We start from the raw sequence: 23512 nt of genomic DNA on the forward strand, positions 1-23512 counted from the left end.
GAGAGAGAGAGAGAGAGAGAGAGAGAGAGAGAGAGAGAATGGAATGGAAGTAACTAAGCGGTAAAAAGACGTTATATAAAAATATATATACTTTAAATAGTAAGACATATCAACCCTATTATAGCAAATTAATGGTACACAAAAAGTTCTCTAAGGGCATGCATGCTGTATCCAGCTGAGGCAGATGGTTTCCTTTTTCAAAGACGTACAGTTGGGGTTTGCATGCATTAACTGTCCCAACACGGTTTTATAGATGAGAAGATGATCAAAATTTAAGACCAAACCGTACTACTATCTCCAGTCCATCTTATCCTTCACATCCATGTCTATATATAATCCCCTCTCTCAATCCCCCGCTTCACAGCCAAAGTCATCTTTTGATTAGTCACTTAATTAGCTATTCTATCCAACTATGGCTAATTATAAGATGCCTTCTTCTTCTAAGCTTCTTCTTCTTGTGCTTCTCGGTGCTTTCGTTTTCACTAGTGGTGCAAGGAAGCTCGGCAGTGAAAAGGGTTCTTTTGAGGATCAGAAAAACTTGTTTCACCGTGGTGGTGGTGGACTAGGCGGTGGAGGTGGTCTTGGAGGTGGAGGAGGTTTAGGTGGTGGTAACGGTGCTGGTTTTGGTGGTGGTGCTGGAGCTGGAGCTGGTGGTGGACTTGGTGGCGGTGGTGGTGGAGGATTTGGTGGTGGTGGCGGTGGAGGAGTAGGTGCTGGATCAGGTTTTGGTGGAGGAGCTGGTGGCGGGTTCGGAGCTGGTGGTGGCCTTGGGGGTGGAGCTGGAGGAGGTGGTGGCGGAGGATTCGGAGGTGGTGGAGGAGGAGGAGCCGGCGGAGGTTTCGGTGGAGGAGCTGGTGCTGGTGGTGGGCTTGGGGGTGGATTGCCTTAAAGACGTACATGATCTGCATGAATAATCTACGATTCTACATGCACTTCCAAATCAATTATATTTACCTTGAATTAATAATTTAGTACTATTGAATTGAACTCTCTCTAGCTCTATAAGTACGTGTTAGGGAGAGTCTTGTTGTTTCGTGTCAATTGTAATGTGTACCATCGTTGCTTTGGCTACGAAGTATTCTAATGGTGATGAGTTTGTTCAATTCTAGTTCGACCCTTAATTTATTGAAGACACAAAGCTGATCTTCATATGAATGTTTGCCCAATTGTGCTAATTAATGTCCATGTGTTAATATAAGAAACTTTTTTCTGCTCGTGACCTCCAGCCAATGCTAAGCGCTCTCCATCTCACTCGTATACAAATGACATTGCTGAATTTAACTACTAAATGTACCATAATTAAAACTAACTTGTCTTTATAAGTTGATTTTGACGAGTTATAACTTCTTATTGTTCATAATAGATTGAGATAAGTTAACTGTGACGTGGTTTACATAATGGACCTATCCATAATATTTTTTGTGTAGTTAGTTAGAAGATTTGTCTCGTGTTATAATTTACATGGGCAACTAATATGTCTCACTTTTATGATATATTAATTAAATAAACAATTACACGGGTTATAATTTTAGTGGAATTTTGACACCAAGTAGTGATATTTTAGACACTGAAAATTTTCCAACTATCGATGTTGTCGCTCATTACTCTTATTAGTTTATAGGTAGGAAACTGATAAACATACACCCTTCAATATTTCACTCATCCCTATTTAGCTATGTCCATATTGTTTCGTTTGATTTATTCAATTTGATAAAAAAAATAAATAAATAAAGGAATTGTTATTAACACTAAAAACATCTCATTTGGCACTCCAAAGTTTCTATAATTAGAAAGAAAAATATACTTGTACGGAGTGTAGAACAAGATTTTTGAAGTGCTAATAATAGTTTTCAAAAATAATTATGGTGTGGAAAAATCACCTTTATTAGAGGTATATATTAAACAATTTTGAGTTTGAAATCCCGAACTCGATGGACTTGGGACCACTGATGAGGTCAAAAATATAATCAAAAGGGTAATGTTAGAGAGATAAAATTTAGAGATAAAATTTTGAAAACTAAAAGATATAGAAATTGATAATTTGTTTATTACTTAAGCGTTGATAAACGTGTCATTTCTATTGATGATACATCATTTAGTTTGCAAATTTTATCTTCACATTTAATCTTCTTAGCATTACCCTAACCAAAAGGTCCATCTGAATTTGAGGGATTTCAAAATAGGGATTTATTACATGTTTATGACCGGATATTTGAGAAGTGAAGTGCACTTAAAATTGACTTCTCCACAATTATTAAAATGTGGTAATATTGTGGATGGATCATATATATATATAATTCATCGAGTACCTCAAGTTCAAGGTAAACATCGATCAATCATTTGTTTAATTCTTTCTATTTGTTTATAACAGCTGGTTTCATGATATCTTTAATCCTTGTTATCCTCCACATCAAGTTCCACATAACTCAATTAACAATTTATTTAATCTTGGTATAAAAGTCCTCATCGTTATTATTATCACTAGTTCCGCCCCATTTGGTATCAGAACTAGATCAGTCAAGTGGTGGGATAAAATAATGTTATCTTATTGTGTATACTAGTGGCGTACGTATTTAGACAAACATATAATTTATTTGTATGCGTAAATGATTGATAATATATGATGCTAGTAAGTGCGCTTAGGGGGCAAACCTCTCTTTCTTGCGCTGCATCTGTTTGAAGTTTATGGTGCGCATTTGCTCCGAATCCTGTTTTACTGATGCTTTGCTTGACTGAGTGCCGACATAACCGTTTGGAGTTTAGTTGCGAACTAGGTTTGGCATCTTTTTATTCGTCTACGGTCTCTTTCTGAATCCTGTTTTTGCCCCTTTTGTATTTGATTTTAGGGAGACTTTGGATGCGGTCTTTAGCTATGAATATTCTTTGATTGAAACCTTGTTGGTTTTTAATTTTTGATCGAGGTCCCTTAAATTAATGTGATAATTTATTTCTATGTATGTTACTATATTTTTTTAAATTAAAAATTAGAATTTTTTTTTATATAAATGAGATTTTAAATAAAAAATCATAATTTATGGGATTAAAAATATTAAAATATAAATATACTATTGTGTGTGTGTATAAACATGCGTACATTCATCAAAATTAACAAAAAATTAATCAAAACATGGGTACATTCTTCAAAATCACAAAAAAAAAAAGAAAAAAAAAACGAGAGAGAATGTACCCATATAAGTTTAAAAATGGATTAGAAAAAAATTGAATAAATTTTAATTAAAAAAAAGTGTACATTTTACATATAGCAAATTGGTATATTTAAGAATGAGTACATTTTAACATTAAAAAGTTTTACATGAATGGGTACTTATAATTAGCATATATGGGTACATTTAGCAAAATAAAAAGTACAAATAAAAAAATATATGGGTACAAATACAAATAAACTTTAAAAAATATGGGCACAAAAAGAAATTAATATATGGGTACAAATTAAAACTGAAAAGAAAATTGGTACAATTTAAAAAAGAATTACAAATTAAAAACTAAAACTAAAAATATATGATAAAAAATTTAGTCATAAATATAAATAGGGAACTGTTATTACCACTCCAAAAATCTCATTCTACACTCATCACAAATGTATTTTTCTTTCTAATTATAGAAAGTTTGGAGTGCCAAATGAGATTTTTGGAGTGGTAATAACAATTCCCTATAAATATACTAATTGTAACATTTTTAACATTAAATGAATATATTTAGAAATAAAAAATATTTTATTATTGAAATAATTAATGATGCTATTAATACTCAAGGACCTTGATCAAAAATTGAAAAAAGAATAGGATTTTAATCAATGAAGTAGTAAAATGAAAGATGAGAACCCAATTTCTCCTTGATTTTATTACGAATATTCATGTTTCCGTTGGTCTAGTTAAATTTTCTTTATTGATCTGAATAAAAAGAAAAAGAAGGAAGTTCTCATGGCTTGACTGTTTCTCAGGAATGTGGGCGGCTATATTTCGCCAGAGCCTATCACGCAAATGTGGAGCAGGCCTCAATCTCCAAGTTTGTTAGTTTTTCTAACTTTATCTTTAGTTGTTTATATTAATCTCATATATAATTGATGTTGTGAATTTCTTTATGATTATTATCATTGGATTTATATTGTTATTTTTCATATTTTCTAATATTGCTCCAACAATCTAAAGATAGAAATTTCTATGGAACAATTAGAAGATATGGATGTGAGAAATTAATCTCATAATGTAGAAAAAATTAAATCATAATATGTTCAATAATGAGTCTAGCCATCATTTGCCATCATTTGGAGGAAAGAAACATTTCTCTAATATGGGGAGAATTGTCGTTGATTTTGAATATAGAGAAAGAAAAGTGAGAAATCATGATGATATGCGGATGGATATTCATATATATAATATGATGGGTTGTTTCTTGCATCTGCTTATACTCACTAGTCACGCAATTGGTTTGTGTGTTTTATATATGATTGATATATGTACGTGTCGATACATTATTAGATACTTTAAACCCAGGATATGCATACTAGTTGTACACAATTTTATGCCTGAAATGACTGTTTGAGGAACCACTGAACCATGCACATTGGTTGTTTTGTGGTAATTTATAGCATATATGTTAATTTATATTATGTTTCCGTGATTAGTTTTAGAACTTTATATATATGGGGCAATTTTTATTCAACTAGTGTCAATATCTAGATGGAATTAAGTCACTCAATTATACTTAAAGCATGTAGATAACTTCCTAACATCATGGTTACCCATGAGCTTGGTTCATGCAGAGTCTGGAACTCATACCTGTTCATGAAAAAGTATATATTTATATATACTGACGATCAGTCATTGGACTGGCATCCTTGTGTCAAGGCCCATAGGAATTGGTATGATTGTAGATGATATGAAAATATATCTCTACATATGCATTACTTGGCGGAAGGGCGTTATGCTGGAAAGTCATGACTATTTTTGTAACCGCCATGACAACAAATATCTGACTTTGAATTGCAACTGAGGCTTATTGAATACCTTTCAACTGATTTGGATGATGAGGAATTATAGTCCTATCCCAACATACTGGATCATGGTTTCTTAACCATTGTGGCTTTGGAAAAGTGGTTTCTTATTGGAAATCAACGAGGCTAGGATTGGGTTTTATTGCTTAATATTCCCATGTTGTAGTATGGTCAGTTTACGCACACACTGAAAAGATGTGTCGGTTAAAATCACGTGAACTGTAGGTGTAATGGATTCATACCAGTTCATGAAAGAGTTCATTTTACAGAAAGAAGATGTGCCGAAATAGAGAAGTTTGGCATTTGAAATATGCCAAATGCCATTGGATTTTTCTAATAAAAGGAATGTAATGGTTTGTTTGATTCTAATCAGACACATCCGTGAAGGTTTTTTTTATGAAAAAATAGAATAAAAATGTTGATTTGAATTGGAATATCTCACAAGCAACGCGTAGTTTGCATTCTAAATGCAGACACGTTGTGAAATAGCAAACTTTGTATGGATCATTTGGTCCAAATGAATGAGCGGGTTTCAGAAGTTGTGTCCCTTTTCCATTGGTATAGATATATGTGTAACCGCTTGTCTGAATAAGTTATCAACTGCTTGGAGACACCATTCACCAAACTGGTAATCTATAACCATGGTGGGTCAGTTGGCAAGTTGTATATAAAGTGAATTTGATCTGTGAGTGGTTTCATGGTGATCTGCAAGTGTCATGAAAAATTGCAAATTGTGAAATGAATCTTGTGCTATTCTCACATGATCAATTCAACGTAATGATATGAGGAGCTGTGTTATTACGAGACAAAAATCTCTGCGGTATGTATTTTGAATATGTGCAAGAAGCATGTTGGATTCTCAAATAACATGCTTGATGGTCAAGTTTTGTCTTTGGACAAATTATAAGGATTAGCTAATTAACATCGATGAAGGTATTGCTTTGACAACTACCGTAAAATTAAGAAAGTCATAATTTCACCCTACATGTTAGTCATAATGATCGAGTTGCCTGCAAGCAAGGGTTAATCATTTTAGAGTGAAAGTTTAGCCATGGAAACTTATCAAAGTTCAAAGGTTGAAGGCAAAGTGCCAATACGTGCTTATACAAATAAGGCTAATGAGACGTCAAATTCTGGAAGTGAAGATAGACAAAGAACCTATCTTTCTCATTTTCTTCTTAAAGTGTAAAAGTGAATTATTGATAGTGTTAAAAGCAACCACAATGGAAGGGGATTGTGGGGATAACTTAGCTATCTTTTGATATATGAGATTTACTAAAGAAGAAGGGAAAATAATTTGGTAATTGAATGAGACAATCAAAATGTCAGCTCTTGAAATGAGAAATTTTTTAAGGTATAAAGAGGTTAGAGACCTTCCTACAAATTCCTTAAATGTGGGGGAGTGTGCTCTAGTGTTAGCAAATTACTTACAAAAGTCCCAACATATATATACTTTTGAGGACTTGATGTTGTAAACAACTACTCTCGTATGAAATAGAATTTCATAAGGTGGATTGTGCACACCATTAAAAATAGTTAACCTAGTAGTGGATCCAATTTTTAAAGGTTTGACTAGAGAGTAAGTTGATCATCGAGGGGAATGAGGCTAAAGACAACATAACTAATGAATCAACCGGACGGAAACCTAACTTAGTTGATTGGAGATCCCATGGTTTAAGTTCAATAGGCAAACTGGTTGGGCATGATTCAAAGAAGTTAACACACTATATACCTCATTCCTATGGTGGAAGAAGTGTGTTGTTTGCAGACGTTTTAGGTTGTGTATTTATACTTAATGACAGTGATATCTTATAAATAAGAGGAATAGAGCAGACTATTCTTAATCAGTGGTCACCTATGTGAGAGTAGAAGTGGGTCGCTTCTATGAGTATGAGATGACTAAATTCTCTAAAGCTCTCATGAATCCGGGATTTGTTCATGACCAAAATGAACACAACCGTATGAACCAGAATATATTAGGATCAGTGATGTGTGTTGCTTATTGTCTCGGTTTACTACTGAGGTGAACAGTTCAAGATTCTATATTCAATGCGTCACCAAGTAAATCCAATAAGTATTCACTAGGGTAGGTTCAAGTCCAAAAGACACCTCTCCCGATGCATCTCTTGTTCGCCTGTACTCTCAAATTCTTCCTAATTTTTCATTCATGTTGGGGATTGTTGGAAATTATATATTATAATATTTAATTTTTATATGAATGAAAAATAAAAGTCATGTGTCATAGTTGAATTCAAATTTATGAGTTGTGTCTGTTCGTTGGAACTTTAGGCAACAGTCACAATGTTTCAAAAGGGGGTGGCTTGAGTTCTATATAAACTCAAACATCCCACATGTCTAGAGAATTAAGAGAAGAGTGATCCTTTAAGATATTTTAGTCTTGATTAGTCAAATTCCGAATCGTGTCTTGAGAGTATGAAATATATGAAGTTCGCCAAAGTCCGATGATTGAAGTGCTTTGACTTCGGATTATAGATTGTTGAATCCTAGGAGATGGACGCTTACTGAACTACAAGCACAAGAGGAGGGGCGGAATTCTGTCTTTAGGACATTGCATTTATGCAGGCCTCAATCTCCAAGTTTGTTAGTTTATCTAACTTTCTCTTTAGTTGTTTATATTAATCTCATATATAATTGATGTTGTGAATTTCTTTATGATTATTATCATTGGATTTATATTGTTATTTTTCATATTTTCTAATATTGCTCCAACAGTTATCCGCAATGCTGATAAAATGAATTTTGCTGAGATAGATAAGGAGATCAATGATGAGTTGATTTTATATTATATATTTAACCATATGCTTGGTATATTTTGGTTATTATTTTGGAAGAATTTTGATACTTTGAATTGTATTTTCAATATAGGACTTTTGGCTTCCTCTGGAACAAAACGTTATCAAATGGATGAATTTTGGAGTAATTCTAGTTGGAGACGTTCGTGAGTCACTTGGCTTGATCATATCAAAATTTGGAATTTTTCTACCAAGCGGTGATTTTTTTGCGATAGAATAAATGAGAAGTGCACGGTGCTGGAAAAGCAATGGGTTTGAATTGAGTTTTTGGAGCCCAAGATGACCTCTGATGGGTTCGAGGCCTTACAGAGATTTTTTTTAGAATGTTCCGGTCTTCAAAGCAAGCTATCATGGGCTGGATTTAGAGGAAATTTGAGGCTAAAACGTGGCTGGACAGTTACCTGGCAGATTCTCCTAGCTTAATTAGGACTTTATTTTCTAAGATATTTTATTATTATTTGGTTTCCTAGTTGGAACAAAAGACTATGTTTTAGGGATTATGCGATGGCTTTAGCGTAGGACATAAGGTTTTAGCTGGCCCTAGTTTTGTTGAACCTTTTCTTTTATGCGACTTTAGAGATAGAGAAATTGGCTAAGGTTCTTGAATATTTTTAGACTTTTACATTAAGGTGTTTTCAATCATTTTTTTTATAATAAAATTTTCTATGATTTTAATTATGAATATGCGTAGTTAATCCGTTTTGCTAGGGCGAGGCCACGAGCCTTAGCAACAATATGTAATTTCTATTTAATTGCTTATGATTGATTGCATGCATGCTTTGAATTATTGATCACTGTTTTAAACTGTCTAATTGTTCTTAATGCTTGATCACCATTAGGATCTTTAGAAAAGTAATTTGATGCAATTTTGGTTGGAAGGTTCCCTGATATTGATGCTGGCTTCTTGTGGTTAATAATTGTAATTTCACTTAAGATGAACACCACGTCTTAAGGGTTGCATGATTTTTTTAAAGGGTTTTCATAAAACATAATGAGTCTCTCATGTTTATATTTGATCCGAACGTCTGGACGGATTGCATGTTAGATATATGTTCTATGTTGCAAGTTCCAAGTAGAATATATATTAGGAAAACCTAACCTTCAAAGTGGCATGTGTAGATCATAAGTAATTGGTAAAAATACATAGGATTGATAGGTGATGGTGGAACCCTAGTGTTTTTATAAATTAGTATTTAAAACTCTTTTCTTTTATCATATTAATTTTGGGAGAATTTACTATTTGTTTTTAATTAAAATTCGTTTTTAATATTACCCAATTTTAAAATCTCTTTTCTCAATTTTTAGTTTTAAGTAGTTAATTAGGAATTGTTTTTACATAAATTATTAAAATAGTCTTTGTGAAGAATGATCTTACTTGAGCATCTATACTACAATATCCTTATACTCTTGCAATTATTTTGTATAATTTTAACCCTATTTATGTAGGCGGTAAAAATCCCTTCAATCAACACCCTCTCAAAGAAGGCAAATGATGGATCTATATCAATGGATAAGATGGCTGGAGGTACATTTACAATATCCAATGGTGGAGTTTCTGGAAGCCTTTTAAGTACCCCCATCACCAACCCCCCTCAGGTCTGGTGCTTCTCTGACACAATCTTATTTGAACAAATGGAATTCTTATTTTGGGTAGACACCAACATTGAAAATTTAACCTCACATAAGCGATTACTTTGGCGGTCGGCAATCTTGGTATGCACTCAATAGTTGACCGCCCAATGGTGGCTGGAGGCAACATTGTCCCCCGGCCAATGATTTTTACCTATGACAGTAGGCTTATTGATGGAAGATAGGCAGTTTTCTTCTTGCGTGGTATAAAAAGATGTTGCGGAGGACCCTCGGAGGCTTCTCCTCGGCATATGAAGCTCCCATCAGCAGTGGTACGTAATTTGATTCGGGTCTTTGGGAAAAATCTAATATGCTAGAGGAAAATGAATACGTAAGACATGAATTTTGGTAGGATTTTGATTTGTTAAGTGAGATCCTAGGTGGATTCTTCAATTTGTCTTGTCAGGTTGCGTTTTCTAATTCTAATAGTTGATTGACTCCGTTGTCTAGATGCTTTTGCTTTACAGTATACGAATATGAAGCTGTTATTAACACTTTAAAAAAGTCATCATGCACTCTTATGTAAAAAAAATATAAGAGAAACTCTACTTGAAGGAATCTTTTAGGGTGCTAAAATCAGCTCCAAAATAGGGAACTGATGTTTCATAGGACTATTTTACATATTGGTAAAATATGAGTTCAATAAATTGTTGAATGTGATTCGATGTTGTCTTTGATAGGGGTAGTAACATGGATTACACGTGGTACATTTATAAAGCTCTGTTGAAATTGTTAATATCGTGGAACATGGTTTTTGAATAAGGTGATACGGTCCAACAGAAAGAACAAGGTGATTTATTCAACACAAAGTTATTATCTTTTCTAGTATGTTTGCCGGCCATTTGAGCTATTACAACTAAGTTGTTTATGAACTTCTTACAGTGTGAAGCAAAGATTATTGCGGATAAATTCGTTAAAAATTTTATCCCTTACTTGTCATTTTAAATCTTTTATTTGGATAGAAATTTTAATATATTATTCCAAATGACCGTTGCTCGATGTTGTGACAAATTTAAGAATCAATACTTGTTAAATTTTAGTTTAGAGACCAAAATTTCAATTGGACTAAAGTCAATGAATTTATTTGTTTTGTCGTGGGTTTTTTTTATTTTTTATTTTTTTGGTGTGTGGTGAAAGTCAACGAATTAATGCCCCAATTTTTTCCAATTCAGCGCACAAGACTTGAAGCACATCTTATGCATCCTCTGTTGAATTAGATTAGAGTTTAATCCAATTCCACGTTTGGTTCTCAAACATGAATATGTGTAGATTACAAGATAATTCCCTGATCCGACCAGCAACCCCGCAACCCAAGACTCGTGATACCGGGCCGAACCCAGGACTTGGTACTTGTACCCAATCAAGAATGCTTATCCTTTCTAATCCAATGTAATACAAATTTATCTCTTGATCCCAAGCCGATCATTGTCATGAAACATGATTATATTCTCAAATGGATAATACTTGCATACTCACCCGGGAGTACCAAATGATATATGTACAATGTCCAATAATAAAAGGACACGTCATTTAAAATCACACCTCCCACCGCCAACTACGATCCTCTTCCACCACCGCCGACCATGGTCCTCTTCCACTGTCCCACCACCACCGGACATCGTCCTATTCCACCACCACCAGCCACTGCCCCTCGCCCAGCACCACTAGGCATCGTTCTTTCCCACCACCACAAGAAACCGCCCTTAGCCCGAATTCATGGACCTGCATCTCACATGAAGGTAGAAACAAGAAAAAACATCCCACTCCACCCCATCACAACCAGCCACAGTATTCTCCCTGTGCAAAAGGAACCCATATTTTTGGACTCATGAAATTGAGTTTTCTGGAAATTAAAATGGTTCGTTTTGACGGGTGAGGAGGGTTCCTTTTGAATACTCTTCAATCTTCATGAGATTGGGCGGTCTGGTAGTGGGTTTTGGTGAGGAAGAAAGGTCATTGTTTGGTTATATGATTTGTTGAAAATTGAGTGTGTTTGGTTATCATGATAATGGGTGTTTGGATAGTTTTTCAGAAAGTTTAAATGACACGTGTCTTTTTCCTGTTGGATTACGTACTTAAGTCAATAATATGGCTACTCACTCGTGAGTACCTAAGAATTATGCTTCTCAAATTATATTGATTTGTATTAGTTACCAATGATAATAGTAATTGTGGCGCTCCCTTTAGTCTATTGAAGGATTCCTGAATTATATCTACTTAGGATTTACACAATCACTCTATACCAATAATAATTGTAACATTCACTCTTTAGTGTGTAAATACTCAAGTAGTAGTTGCATCAGATCTTTAGGCTGAAAGTAAAAGTAATTGACGTTTTGTAGGCACTGCTGGAAAACACGCAAGTCTCACTTAGAAATTACATATGGGAGTAAGTCTCACCAAAATTTGGTTATGGTAAAACCCAACAGGAGAAAACCCATAGTCTAACAAGAAAGAGGTGAGTTAATGCAACATGTCAATACTTAACATCTTCAAGAGGTAAGTAGTAGAAAATGCACACAAGGGTATGACCATTGCAAAATGGGTGCCTTGTCAAAACCTCGTCAGGTTCGAACTAAGGGAAAAAAAGTATATTAGAGTCAAGTGAGTATATTTCAGGATACTCCTCATGAGTTCGACAAACTCCCCTTGAGAACTACAAGCGTTGCAAATGAGAAAATTTCCGCAGACCAATTCCTTAAACAAGCTTTTGGAGGATTGACTTCGGAAATGACTTCGTGAAGAGGTCAGCAAGGTTGTCTTGGGATCAGATATTTGCTTGACTTCAATCTTTTGATGCTCATGATAATATGAGAATGACGCAATATGCTTGGCTCTGACTTCATTGATGTGTCATTGCTTGATCTGGTTAACACATGCAATGTTGTTTCCATGGATTGTTGTTGGGACTCAACAATGGATGAAAAATTGCAAGTGCTTCGAATATGTTGAACGAAGGTTCATGCGTGTAACGACCTAAAATTTTTAATTCGGAAGCAAAACACACAGGTAGGCCACAATAAAACAATGGTTAATTATAATTCTAACTAACCAAACAAAAAAAAAAAAATCATTTCGTTTAATTTATGGCTGCATCTAACATCCTGGTTAGACTACCTACGTACCCTAAATGAAGGGATCAAGTCATTCGTAGTTCACCTTGCACTTCTAGAACAACATACAAAAATTTCATTCCGATCCAACGGTTGGATCTCCGCCAATCACGAAATCAAGTAACGGTCAATGTTTTATTTTACAAACTTGCAAATCCAATTCGGGAAGATCCGTATGTCGGATTCCCGATCCGTAAGTTTCTAAGGTCCTTAAATATTACGTACGATAAGGTCTCAAAGTTTGGTGACGATCCAATGGGGAGATCGTCGGTTCATATAATGACCTAGTAACGTATCGTGGTGAATTTAGGTTCAAATGATCAACCTATGTGATTCGAATATCACTACTAAATTCAAGGCATCTAATTTAGCCTAAAAATAGCATCGACGACCCTCTGGCCACGTGCCGCCACAGGTGGCAGTCAGCCGCCTTGACTCCCCAGAAAATTCAACTATTTCAAAAAATTCTAAAAATTTACAGAAATGAAGATCTCAACTAGGGGAGCAATTTCCATACCTGGGCCAAGTCCAATTCGGTTGGGAAAACCCCCACTTTCACTCAAACCCATTGGAAACCCTTGAAATTGGGTGTTCTTGATTCGACTTTAAAACAACTCCGACGCCCCAACCAATGCATGTGCTTTGTTCCTGAGGTTGAGGAGAGTCTATTAGTGGTGGTGGTTGATAGTAAGGCTTTCGAAATCGGCCGATCACCGTCCTTGAACCCGTCCCCGCCCGTGCGGTTTTCACACATTTGTATAAAATTTGGGGTGAATTAGGTAGAGGGAAGGCCATGGAGTGATTTCCCAAGGTTTGATTGATGTGGTTCGTCGGAAAAACCGACAAAAAACACTGGAGAAGACAAAGGAAATGGGTAGGGTGACGCGGGTCAAAAGGAGGACCCAGTTCTCACCCTCATTTCCCTCCTCCCCCGTTTTCTGATTGGGCAGTGCCCATTTCTCTCCCAGCCATTGCCATACACATGGCACCTAACAATTTCTGGAGAAATCCAAATTATGGTTAAATGACTATTTCACCCCTAACTTCACTCGTTCATATCTCATTCGTTCTAAGTCCGTTTCACAAACGGTTTATGCCTACACGTTCGTAAGATCAAGCTCTATCTAAATATGCCATGAAAAATGATAAAATATATGAGGTTAAAATACGTCCTCGTATTATTACGTTTAGTCAACGATGGACATTTTAGTCATTTCACTTTCTGAAAAAAAAAATTTCCACATAATCAAATATTTAATTTTTTTTTTCTTCAGGGTATTACATTCGACCCCCATTAAAATAAATCTCGTCCTCAAGATTTCTTCCCTCGAATAACTAAAAGGAAGTAACGCTAATTCCACCATTTCGTTTTTAAGTGAATAAAATCATAACCTCAGTCTACGATTTTATTCAAGCCCCAAAAATAAGTACTTCCACGAAGTAATCATTTATACTCAGGTTTCCTACCACGCTCATTGGTAGAATAAATATCGAAAATTCTAGCCATACACATTGGCAAAAATAATACCAATCATCAAGCCATAATCCTCAAGCCTAAATAAATAGTACATTATCAACCACATCTACCGTTGGTTAGATAAATACTAGCATCATAATCACAATCATTGGTAAACTACTTACCATCATTGCCTTATTCATCATTGGCAAAACAATTATCATAAATTCCCAGCCGTAACCATCGTCAGCCAAATAAATATTAAAATTTCAAGCCATAATCATCAGTGGCTAAATAAATATCACAATTTCTAGCCAACCCATTAGAATTGGCAAATCAAATATTAGAAATTCCAACCAAAATCATTGGAATTTCCAATCACAATTATTGGTAAAACCACTTACCATCATTGGCTATATGTAACCGTTACCACGATTCTTCCTCAAAATTTCTAGCCACAATCATTGGCGATATCAAACATCAGAAAATTTTTGCCATATTCATCCTCGGCAAAACAAATATCATAAATTCTAGTCGTAACCCTCATTGGCCAAATAAATATCAGAATTCCAAACCACATTTACTATTGGTAAAACCACTTACCGTTATTGCCATTTTCATCCATGGAAAAACAAATATCATAAGTTCAAGTCGTAACGATCATCGGCCAAATAAATACCAAAATACCAAGCCATAATCATTAGTGGCTAGGCAAAAATCACAATTTCATGCCAAACCATCTAAATTGGCAAATCAAATATAAGAAATTACAGCCAAAACCATTGGAACTTCAAATCACAATCACTGGTAAAATCACTTACCATTATTGGCTATACACAGCCATCACCACGATTCCCTCTTAGAACTCGGGTGCCAACATAATCCAACCTGATGACCGATCCCGCGGCCGATTACCCTTACTTTAATCTGACCACAACATCACGAAGTAGGGTAATGAGAGTGTCCATTTAATCCTACACCCCAGAACCAAGTACCCTCCCCACGGGATATGGTACAAGTCTGGCCATGTAGGCCTTTAGAGGTTTAGGGGATCGAAACCCAAGGCAGTGCATGGTGCTCCTCACTCCTAGTAACTCTCAATCTAGGAGTGTCCGTTTCCAATGGCCATACCACATAGAGTATCCCACATGAGTAGCCCGACCGTATAACACCCTTTGAAGGTTTAGGGGATCGAAACCCAAGGGAACCTCATAGTCCCTTTCACTCTCAGGTCATCAAAATCATCCAGGGAACTTGCATTCACAATCCCCAGGAACCTGCACTCATAACCACATACGTGAGTAATTCAAAATACATATATGTATCTCACATATCCATAGAAATTATGAAATATTGTAGCCACAATGCAATTCATAATTTCCACTCACAAAACTCCATAATCGCCATGCAAATTGCGCCCTGCCACATACGTGAGTGGTCCACCATATATATATATATATATATATCACCTGGATGCCACTTATTTCCCAACAATTATGAAATAATGCAATCACAATGCATATCATAATTCGCATTAATGCCTCAAGATGCACAAAACTTATGAAATATTGCAATATCACTACAATCATATTTCACATCATCAAAACAAGAGAATATAAATATATATTCACTCTCCCGTCAGTGTGAGATTCATAAAACATATGTATTTCATATTAATGCCACATTAATCACAGAAATTATGAATAATGCACTAACAATGCAAATCATAATTTCCATAGCACTTTATTCACAAAAATTATGAAATAATGCATTCACATTGCATTTCATAATTCAACACAAGAAGAATTCAAGAGTATAACAAATTGAAAGTAGGATCGTTCGCTCTGATACCACTATGTAACGACCCAAAATTTCTAATTCGGAAGCAAAACACACAGGTAGGCCACAATAAAACGATGTTTAATTATAATTCTAACTAACCATACAAAAAGAAAATAATCATTTTGTTTAATTTATGGTTGCATCTAACATCCTGGTTAGACTGTCTATGTACCCTAAACGAAGGGATTAAGCCATTCGTAGTTCACCTTACACTTCTAGAACAACATACCAAAATTTCATTCTGATCCAACGGTCGGATCTCCGCCAATCACGAAATCAAGTGGTGGTCAACATTTTATTTTACAAAATTGCAAATCCAATTCGGGAAGATCCACATGTCAAATTCTCGATCTGTAAGTTCCTAAGGTTCTCAAATATTACATACGATAAGGTCTCAAAGTTTGGTGACGATTCAACGGTCGGATCATCGGTTCATATAATGACCTAGTAATGTATCGCGGTGAATTCAAGTTCAAACGATCAACCTACGTCATCCGAATATCACAACTGAATTCAAGGCATCTAATTTAGCCTAAAAATAGCATCGACGGCCCTTTGGCCACGCGCCGCCGCAGGTGGAGGTTGGCTACCCTGACTCACTGGAAAATTCAACTATTTCAAAAAATTATAAAAATTTACAAAAATGAAGATCTCAACTAGGGGAGCAATTTTCATACCTGGGCCGAAGTCCAATTCAGTTGGGAAAACCCCCAATTTCACAAACCTGTCGGAAACCCTTGAAATTGGGTGTTATTGATTCGACTCTAAAATAGCTTTGATGCCCCCAACCAATGCATGGGCTTTGTTCCTGACGTTGAGGAGAGTCTATTGGTGGTGGTGGGTTTTCAAAATTGGCCGATCGCTGTCCTTGAACCCGCCGCACGCCCGTGCGGTTTTCACACAATCAAGGCCAATTTTGTATGAAATTTGGGGTGGATTAGGTAGAGGGAAGACCATGGAGTGATTTCCCAAAGTTTGATTGATGTGGTTTGCCGGAAAAACTGACGGAAACCACCGGAAAGAGGTCGGGTCACGCGGGTCAAAGGGAGGACCCAGTTCTCACTCTCATTTCCTTGTTCTCTCTTTTCCCTCCTCCCTCGTTTTCTGATTGGGTAGTGCTGATTTCTTTCCCAGCCACTGCCATACACGTGGCACCTCACAATTTCTAGAGAAATCCACATTATGGTCAAATGACCATTTCACCCCTAGCTTCGCTCGTTCGTATCTCATTTGTTATAACTCCGTTTCACAAACGGTTTGTGCCTACACGTTCGTGAGATCGAGCTCTATCCAAATATGCCAAGAAAAACAATAAAATATATGAGGTTAAAATACATCCTCGTATTATTACGTTTAGTCAACGATGGACATTTTAGTCATTTCACTTTCTGAAATTTTTTTCCCCATAATCACATATTTTAATTTTTTTTTTCTTCAGGGTATTACAATGCGCACGTGTGGCTTCATGCAAGGTAAGGAGCTCGTGGTTCAAAGACCTCTAGGATATTGCGATGTTTCTAATGGTAAAGCATTAATTTGTTTGCCTTGTGTGGATAGTCTGTGTCAGCATATCCTATAAGGTAAGCATAATCCGTTTGGATTCTAAGATAGTCTATGTTAGCATAATCCCTAAGGTAAGCATCATTCCTAAAAACAAGGGTGGTTGATTCATTCTGAGATGCATATGGATAGAATAAAACCAAATCCGTAGTACCTTTAAGGTAATAAAAAAAACCCTTTTAACACCAATTTGGTAGTGGCATGTAGGCACAATGTTGTATCTTACCAAAAGTGTATCAGCAAAGGAGATGTCCAATCTTGTGCTTTGAGCTAAGTACAATAAACGCCAATTACACTTAGATATGAAACTTCCAGCATTATACCATTTTCAGAGGTATTTTTCACGGCTGGGTATCTGTGATCTTTTCACCTTCGCATCTGGAGCAATACTATGATGATTAGAATATGAGGATCGAGATGAAACATAGTGGGGACATCCATGATAATTTGTGTTGTTCTTCAAGAACATTGACATTCTTATCTAGCCCTAACAATGAGAATACTGTCTCAACGAAGTGATAATCCACACACTAGCAAAAAATGGATCGCCTAGCAAGGGCTCTACAAAGTTTGAGGAAGAATCATAATCAACATAGATTCACATCCTTTTGTAAGTCCCATATTGGTACCATGGCTGTCATGCCCCAATCCCGACATTCGTCCAGGATCGACATGTGACGTCTCCAAATACCCGTATCTCTAACTTACCCTGCCTCCGGGATATGGCAAAGCATAACTCAAGAATTGAATCGCATAGTAATTTTTTGTATACTTTATGGTTGTATCTAACTTCCTTGTTAGACTGCCTACGTACCCTAGATAGGGATCAAGCCATTCGTAGTTCACCATTCGCAACAATTCGACATATATAACAATCTGTTCAAGCCGAACATTCCTCAATCAATCATTAGAACTTGACAAGCATGAAACTACTAGGTCCAGAGCTACATAACAAACCCACATGACATTCAAGATTTCCATTCCATCCATCATATAAATCATTATGTTTTCATCATGATACCTTAATTCACAAACATGTAGCATATCAAAGAACCAACGAGACACAATATTATTCTCAATCCACATTGATCTACTAATCTATTCATAATAATAACAATCATATCCCACGACACTCCACAATCACGTCAATTAATCAAATCCATGAATCAAAGGTGCACGATATTAACGTCTAACTACGTTAATCAATCAATGAAATAACATATCATTTCATGAATTTAATTAAAGAACTCTACATAAATCCCTACTTGGATTATAAGTAATAACATGGTGAATTTCATTTATATTCACAAGGTCTACAGTGGTTACTCCCCATTCACTCAAATCTAGGGTCGGACTAACCTTATGAAAATGCAAGAGCAAGGAATCCGGACCACTCAACGAAATCCAACTAAAATATGGCACCTACCGAAATGTTCCAAGTACAACCAATCCTCATCACCCCTAGTATGCTTATGGTCCTTCATTGCGGATATACCAAGCAGAACCATACGCATAATCTAAGCGTGCAGGCAGTGATCACTCATCGCGGATATACCAAGCATGATCACCCTTGAAATACATATGGTCCCCCATTACGAATATACCAAGCAAGACCGCATTCTAACTCTAGGTAGTGATCACCCATCACGGATATACCAATCATGATCACTCATAGAATGTGTATATGTAACATCCTACATCGACCAACGGAGAGGGGGTGAAGTACCTTATATGTACATGCCCACCTCCTATAACACGAGTCATTTTTGGAACTCACTGACTTCGGGTTCCATCAGAACTTCGAAGTTAAGCGAGTTTGGGTGAGAGCATTCCCAGGATGGGTGACCCCCTTGGGAAGTTCTCGTGTGAGTTCCCAGAAACAAAACCGTGAGGGCGTGGCCGGGGCCCAAAGTGGACAATATCGTGTTACGACAGAGTCGAGACTGAGATGTGACAGTATGGTCCACCATCGTGGATAAACCAAGTAGAACCATATGCATATTCTAATAACGTAGGAAGTGATCACCCATCGCAGATATACCAAGTATGATCACCCCTAACAGTCCCCCATTGCAGATATACCAAGCATGAATGTATCCTTTAGCTCTAGGTCGTGATCACCCATTGTGGATATACCAAACATGATCACTCCTAGAATGCGTATGGTCCCCTATCGCGGATATACCAAGTAAAACCATAAGCATAGTCTAATCGTGCAGGCGGTGATCACCCATTGCGGATATACCAAGCATGATCACCCCAAAAAACGTATGGTCTTCCATCACGGATATACCAAGCAGGACAATCCATGTACCACTGCTACATGGTGTAGTAAATTCAACACACAACCAACCTATACCTCAACCCCTATGAGTTACAACGTAGTCACCTACACCATCAACTTCTCATGGCCACCAACTAAAATGTCACACAAGCATATAAGTTCTACAGAATACTTCTAATAGGATTCTAGGATCACATTGTCATAACATTTATCATACTTATCATTCACATTATTAAGAAGATAAATAAACACACACACACACACACACACACACACACATATATATATCACAATATGACATCCCATACACGTAAACCGATGTATATATTATCTGGGATAACTCACTAACCAATATAGGCCCACTAAGCCCTACATAGTCTCTAGAATACTGATTTTAATATTTAAGATCAATTCATAGCATATTGACCAAAAGTCAAGTCTTTGTCAAAGGTGGAGTCCAAACCCTATACAAGTCAATCTGGAACATCCGCCCATCGATTTTCAATCCGTAACTTCCCAAGGGTCTCATTTATCTTCTAGAACAATATTCTAAAATTTCGGAACGATCCAACGGTCGGATCTCCACCAAGTGCTAGAATTAGGTTGCTATCAATGTTTGGTTTTACAAACTTAGATATTCAATTTGGGAAGATTTCAACGTTGGATTCCCAATCCATCAATTCCTATAGTCCTTAAATATTATGTACTATAACGTATTAAGGTTTGCTGACGATCCAACGGTTGGATCGTCGAATCACAAAATGGTCAAGTGGCGTAATATTCATACTAGGTTTAAACTATCAAACTATATCAAACAGTTACCAAATTTGATATCAGAACATCAAATTTAATTTAAAAAGCAGTGTCGACCCACTAGTCATGCGCCGTCGCGGGTGGCAGTTTCCGGCGAACGGAAACCCCAAATTTTGACCAACACTAAAATTCACCAAATTTTGCAGAAATGTGCAACTCAAGGAGAGGAACATTTTTCATACTTGGGCTGAAGCCTAGTTTGGCTGGGAAGTGGCCAGAAAATCCCTCGAAGTGTCGAAAACCTCGAAAAGGGTGAGCTTCAATTCGTCACCAAAACGAACTTCGATGCCTCATCCAATGCTTGGGCCTTGCTCCTGGGGTTGAGATGAGTCTTTTGGTAGTGGTCCTCGATGGTGAAGCTTGCCAGAGTGACGTATCTCAGCTGTGGGTGCCGGAGAAGATGACTATTGTTCGTCGTGAAATTGTGTCCAATCGTCGTCGAGTTTGGGTGGAAATGGAAGCTTAGGCGACGCTGAGTAGATTGTAGGTGGTGGCGAGCCTTGGATTACTGAAAAAATGCAGGAATCGGCGTTGGAAATTATGAAGGAACTGGGTTCTTTGGGTCAAAGGTTTTGAGATCTGGTTCCTTTCCATCTCATTTCCCTTCTTTCCCCCTTCCTTTTTCTCCCTGATTGGGTAGTTTCACGCCTCCTTTCTCTTCTCACCTTTCCATCACTGCCACACACGTGGCTTCATCCCAGCCATTCCTGCTCCAACAAATTTGGAGCCTTCCAAATTTAATAATTATATGACCATTTTACCCTTAACTTTGTTTGTTAATAACTCATTCATTATAACTCCAATTTAAATTGCGTTTGCGCCCACGCGTTTGTATCGACACGTACTATCTATATATGCAAAGAAATATGAAAAATTATAAAAATATCAAGTACGTCCACAAAGAATCTTGTTCAACACAATAGGGGCAATTTCGTCCTTTTACTTATGGAATAAAATTTTTATACATCGTAAATATAAACGCGTTGAAACTACAAATATGAATACTACATATGAGATACGTAATTTTAAATAGTGAAATCTGGGAACGGGATTTCACATTGACGGCACAATTGGCGCATATAATGCACATCCAAACGCATATAAACGAAACATTAGGTTCATACCCAATAACCAACAATAATGCCAAAAATAGCAAGCAGAAAACCGGAAGCTTAGTCCACTCACTACCAAGATCCATACAATCATGTAAAGGCGTTAATGAATGATTTCTATGAGATTGTTTGGGTGTGAACATAAGGAATTAAGTCTTCAACTTATGTACCCAAGGGAAATGCAATAACTATCGAACTCTTCGCCGTAAACTCTCCAACATTATCCAATCTTCTAGACTTTATGGCATAATCGGGGTGGTGAGCCCATAACCTAATATTGGTGCTAGAAGCCTAGAAAAGCGGTGTTGTGTGTGGATAAACATGTTACCAATGTTTTGATATGTCAACCAAACCATAAATTGTTTAATTGGTCCGCTAGTTGGATCAATCCACAAATATTCCTTTGAATCTGCTGTAGAAAAGATGAAGGATCTGTTCGAATCTTGTTCGTGAATTGATGAGTATGCAACTTGTCTAATGAACATGTTTCGCATGAAATGCAAAGATGAACAATGTCCATACATCAGGGAAAGGGATGCCCATGAATTTTTTTTTTTTAAGAATACGGCACATCATAGTTCGTCATGGGTGTCCTAAGTGGTCATGCCACAACATAGTTTCCAATGCAAGCTTGGCGGTTGAGTTGGCCATATGTGTGCCTCGATAGAGCGAATGGTCGTAATATACAAAACCACCCGGTAGACATTCGCGGATGGTTGTAACATACATAACCACTCGAGAGACCTAAATTTGAATAGAGAAGAAAGGAAAGAGATAGAGAAGAAAAGGGCTTGAGGATTATGTGATTAATATTCCTTATGCCTAGGACCTTTATTTATAGGAATAAGAGGGAGAGAATAACTTGCTCCCCAAGTAATGCAAAGTCTAGTAGGAATCTAAATTTTCTCTACATAAGATTTAGACAATCACACTATGTTAATATAAATTGTAACAATAACTTAATATTTAGTGTCTTTTTTTTATAATTTCACCCATGCTTTTTTGTAATAGAACTCCACACCTATTGGTCTTGCAGGTTATTATTTGAGCCTCACTATTTAGCAGACATGAGCGGTGTAAAAGGCGAAGGCAAACCCTTTGTTTATAAAAGGGCCCCCTCACCCTCACTAGAGAAGGGAACTCTAGCCTGTTTACTCTCTCAAAGCCAACAAGTCTCCATGTATAATGTTACCTACATTTACTTAGTAAAACTAGAGGCTAGACCAACGTGGACTTAGCCTCAACTCAGGGTGAATCACGATATATCTTCTGTTCTTGTGTGGTTGTATACTTTTAAGGTCAGATCTAAGTTGATCCGATATTAACTCAATTCTACATCAACACAGGTGATTTAAGTTGAGATTAGTTTCACATGTTAGTAGTAGATCACCAAACCCCGCGTTAAACCTTGGACCAAACTTTTCACTCTCAATTGAAAAGTGAAGACTGTTACATTGGCATGCAACACATGCAATAAGTCAATTACATTTTTAATTGGTTCGTAGTCGTCTGTAGAAGTCGTCTATAGAGACATGGACCACAAGACAACCTATAAGAGTGTTCAAAATTTGACTCTCTCAAGCCCCAAACTTACGAGTCCGGATCCTAGCGGGTTCCTCTTATAATTTCGAGAATTTGTGAATCGTGTCTGTTCATCATATATCATGCGGTCAGTTTTTATCAGGTATTTTTTATGTTTATTTAATAAAAATATTTAAAATAATTTTTGACCCCAAGATATACGCTGAACGAACACGATTTACATAATCCCAAAATCCTCACAAAGAGGATCTGCGCAAGTACAAAACTTTATTTTCTAAGTAAATGGTCAAACTCAAAAGGTGAAAGCATGAGTCAAACACAAAACCAGAATTAC

The 23512-nt window shown here is 36.5% G+C and overlaps 1 protein-coding gene across 1 annotated transcript; it reads left to right on the forward strand.

Moving 5' to 3' along the window:
- Positions 1 to 375: 375 nt before the first annotated feature.
- LOC137741300 (glycine-rich protein 5) lies at positions 376 to 1108 on the forward strand. Its single transcript, XM_068481023.1, has one exon. The coding sequence runs from the start codon at positions 413 to 415 to the stop codon at positions 887 to 889; it is 477 nt and encodes a 158-aa protein (XP_068337124.1). The 5' UTR covers positions 376 to 412; the 3' UTR covers positions 890 to 1108.
- The last annotated feature ends 22404 nt before the right edge of the window (positions 1109 to 23512 follow it).

Source organism: Pyrus communis, chromosome 8 (assembly GCF_963583255.1).
Source record: "Pyrus communis chromosome 8, drPyrComm1.1, whole genome shotgun sequence".
NCBI classification, from domain to species: Eukaryota; Viridiplantae; Streptophyta; class Magnoliopsida; order Rosales; family Rosaceae; genus Pyrus; species Pyrus communis.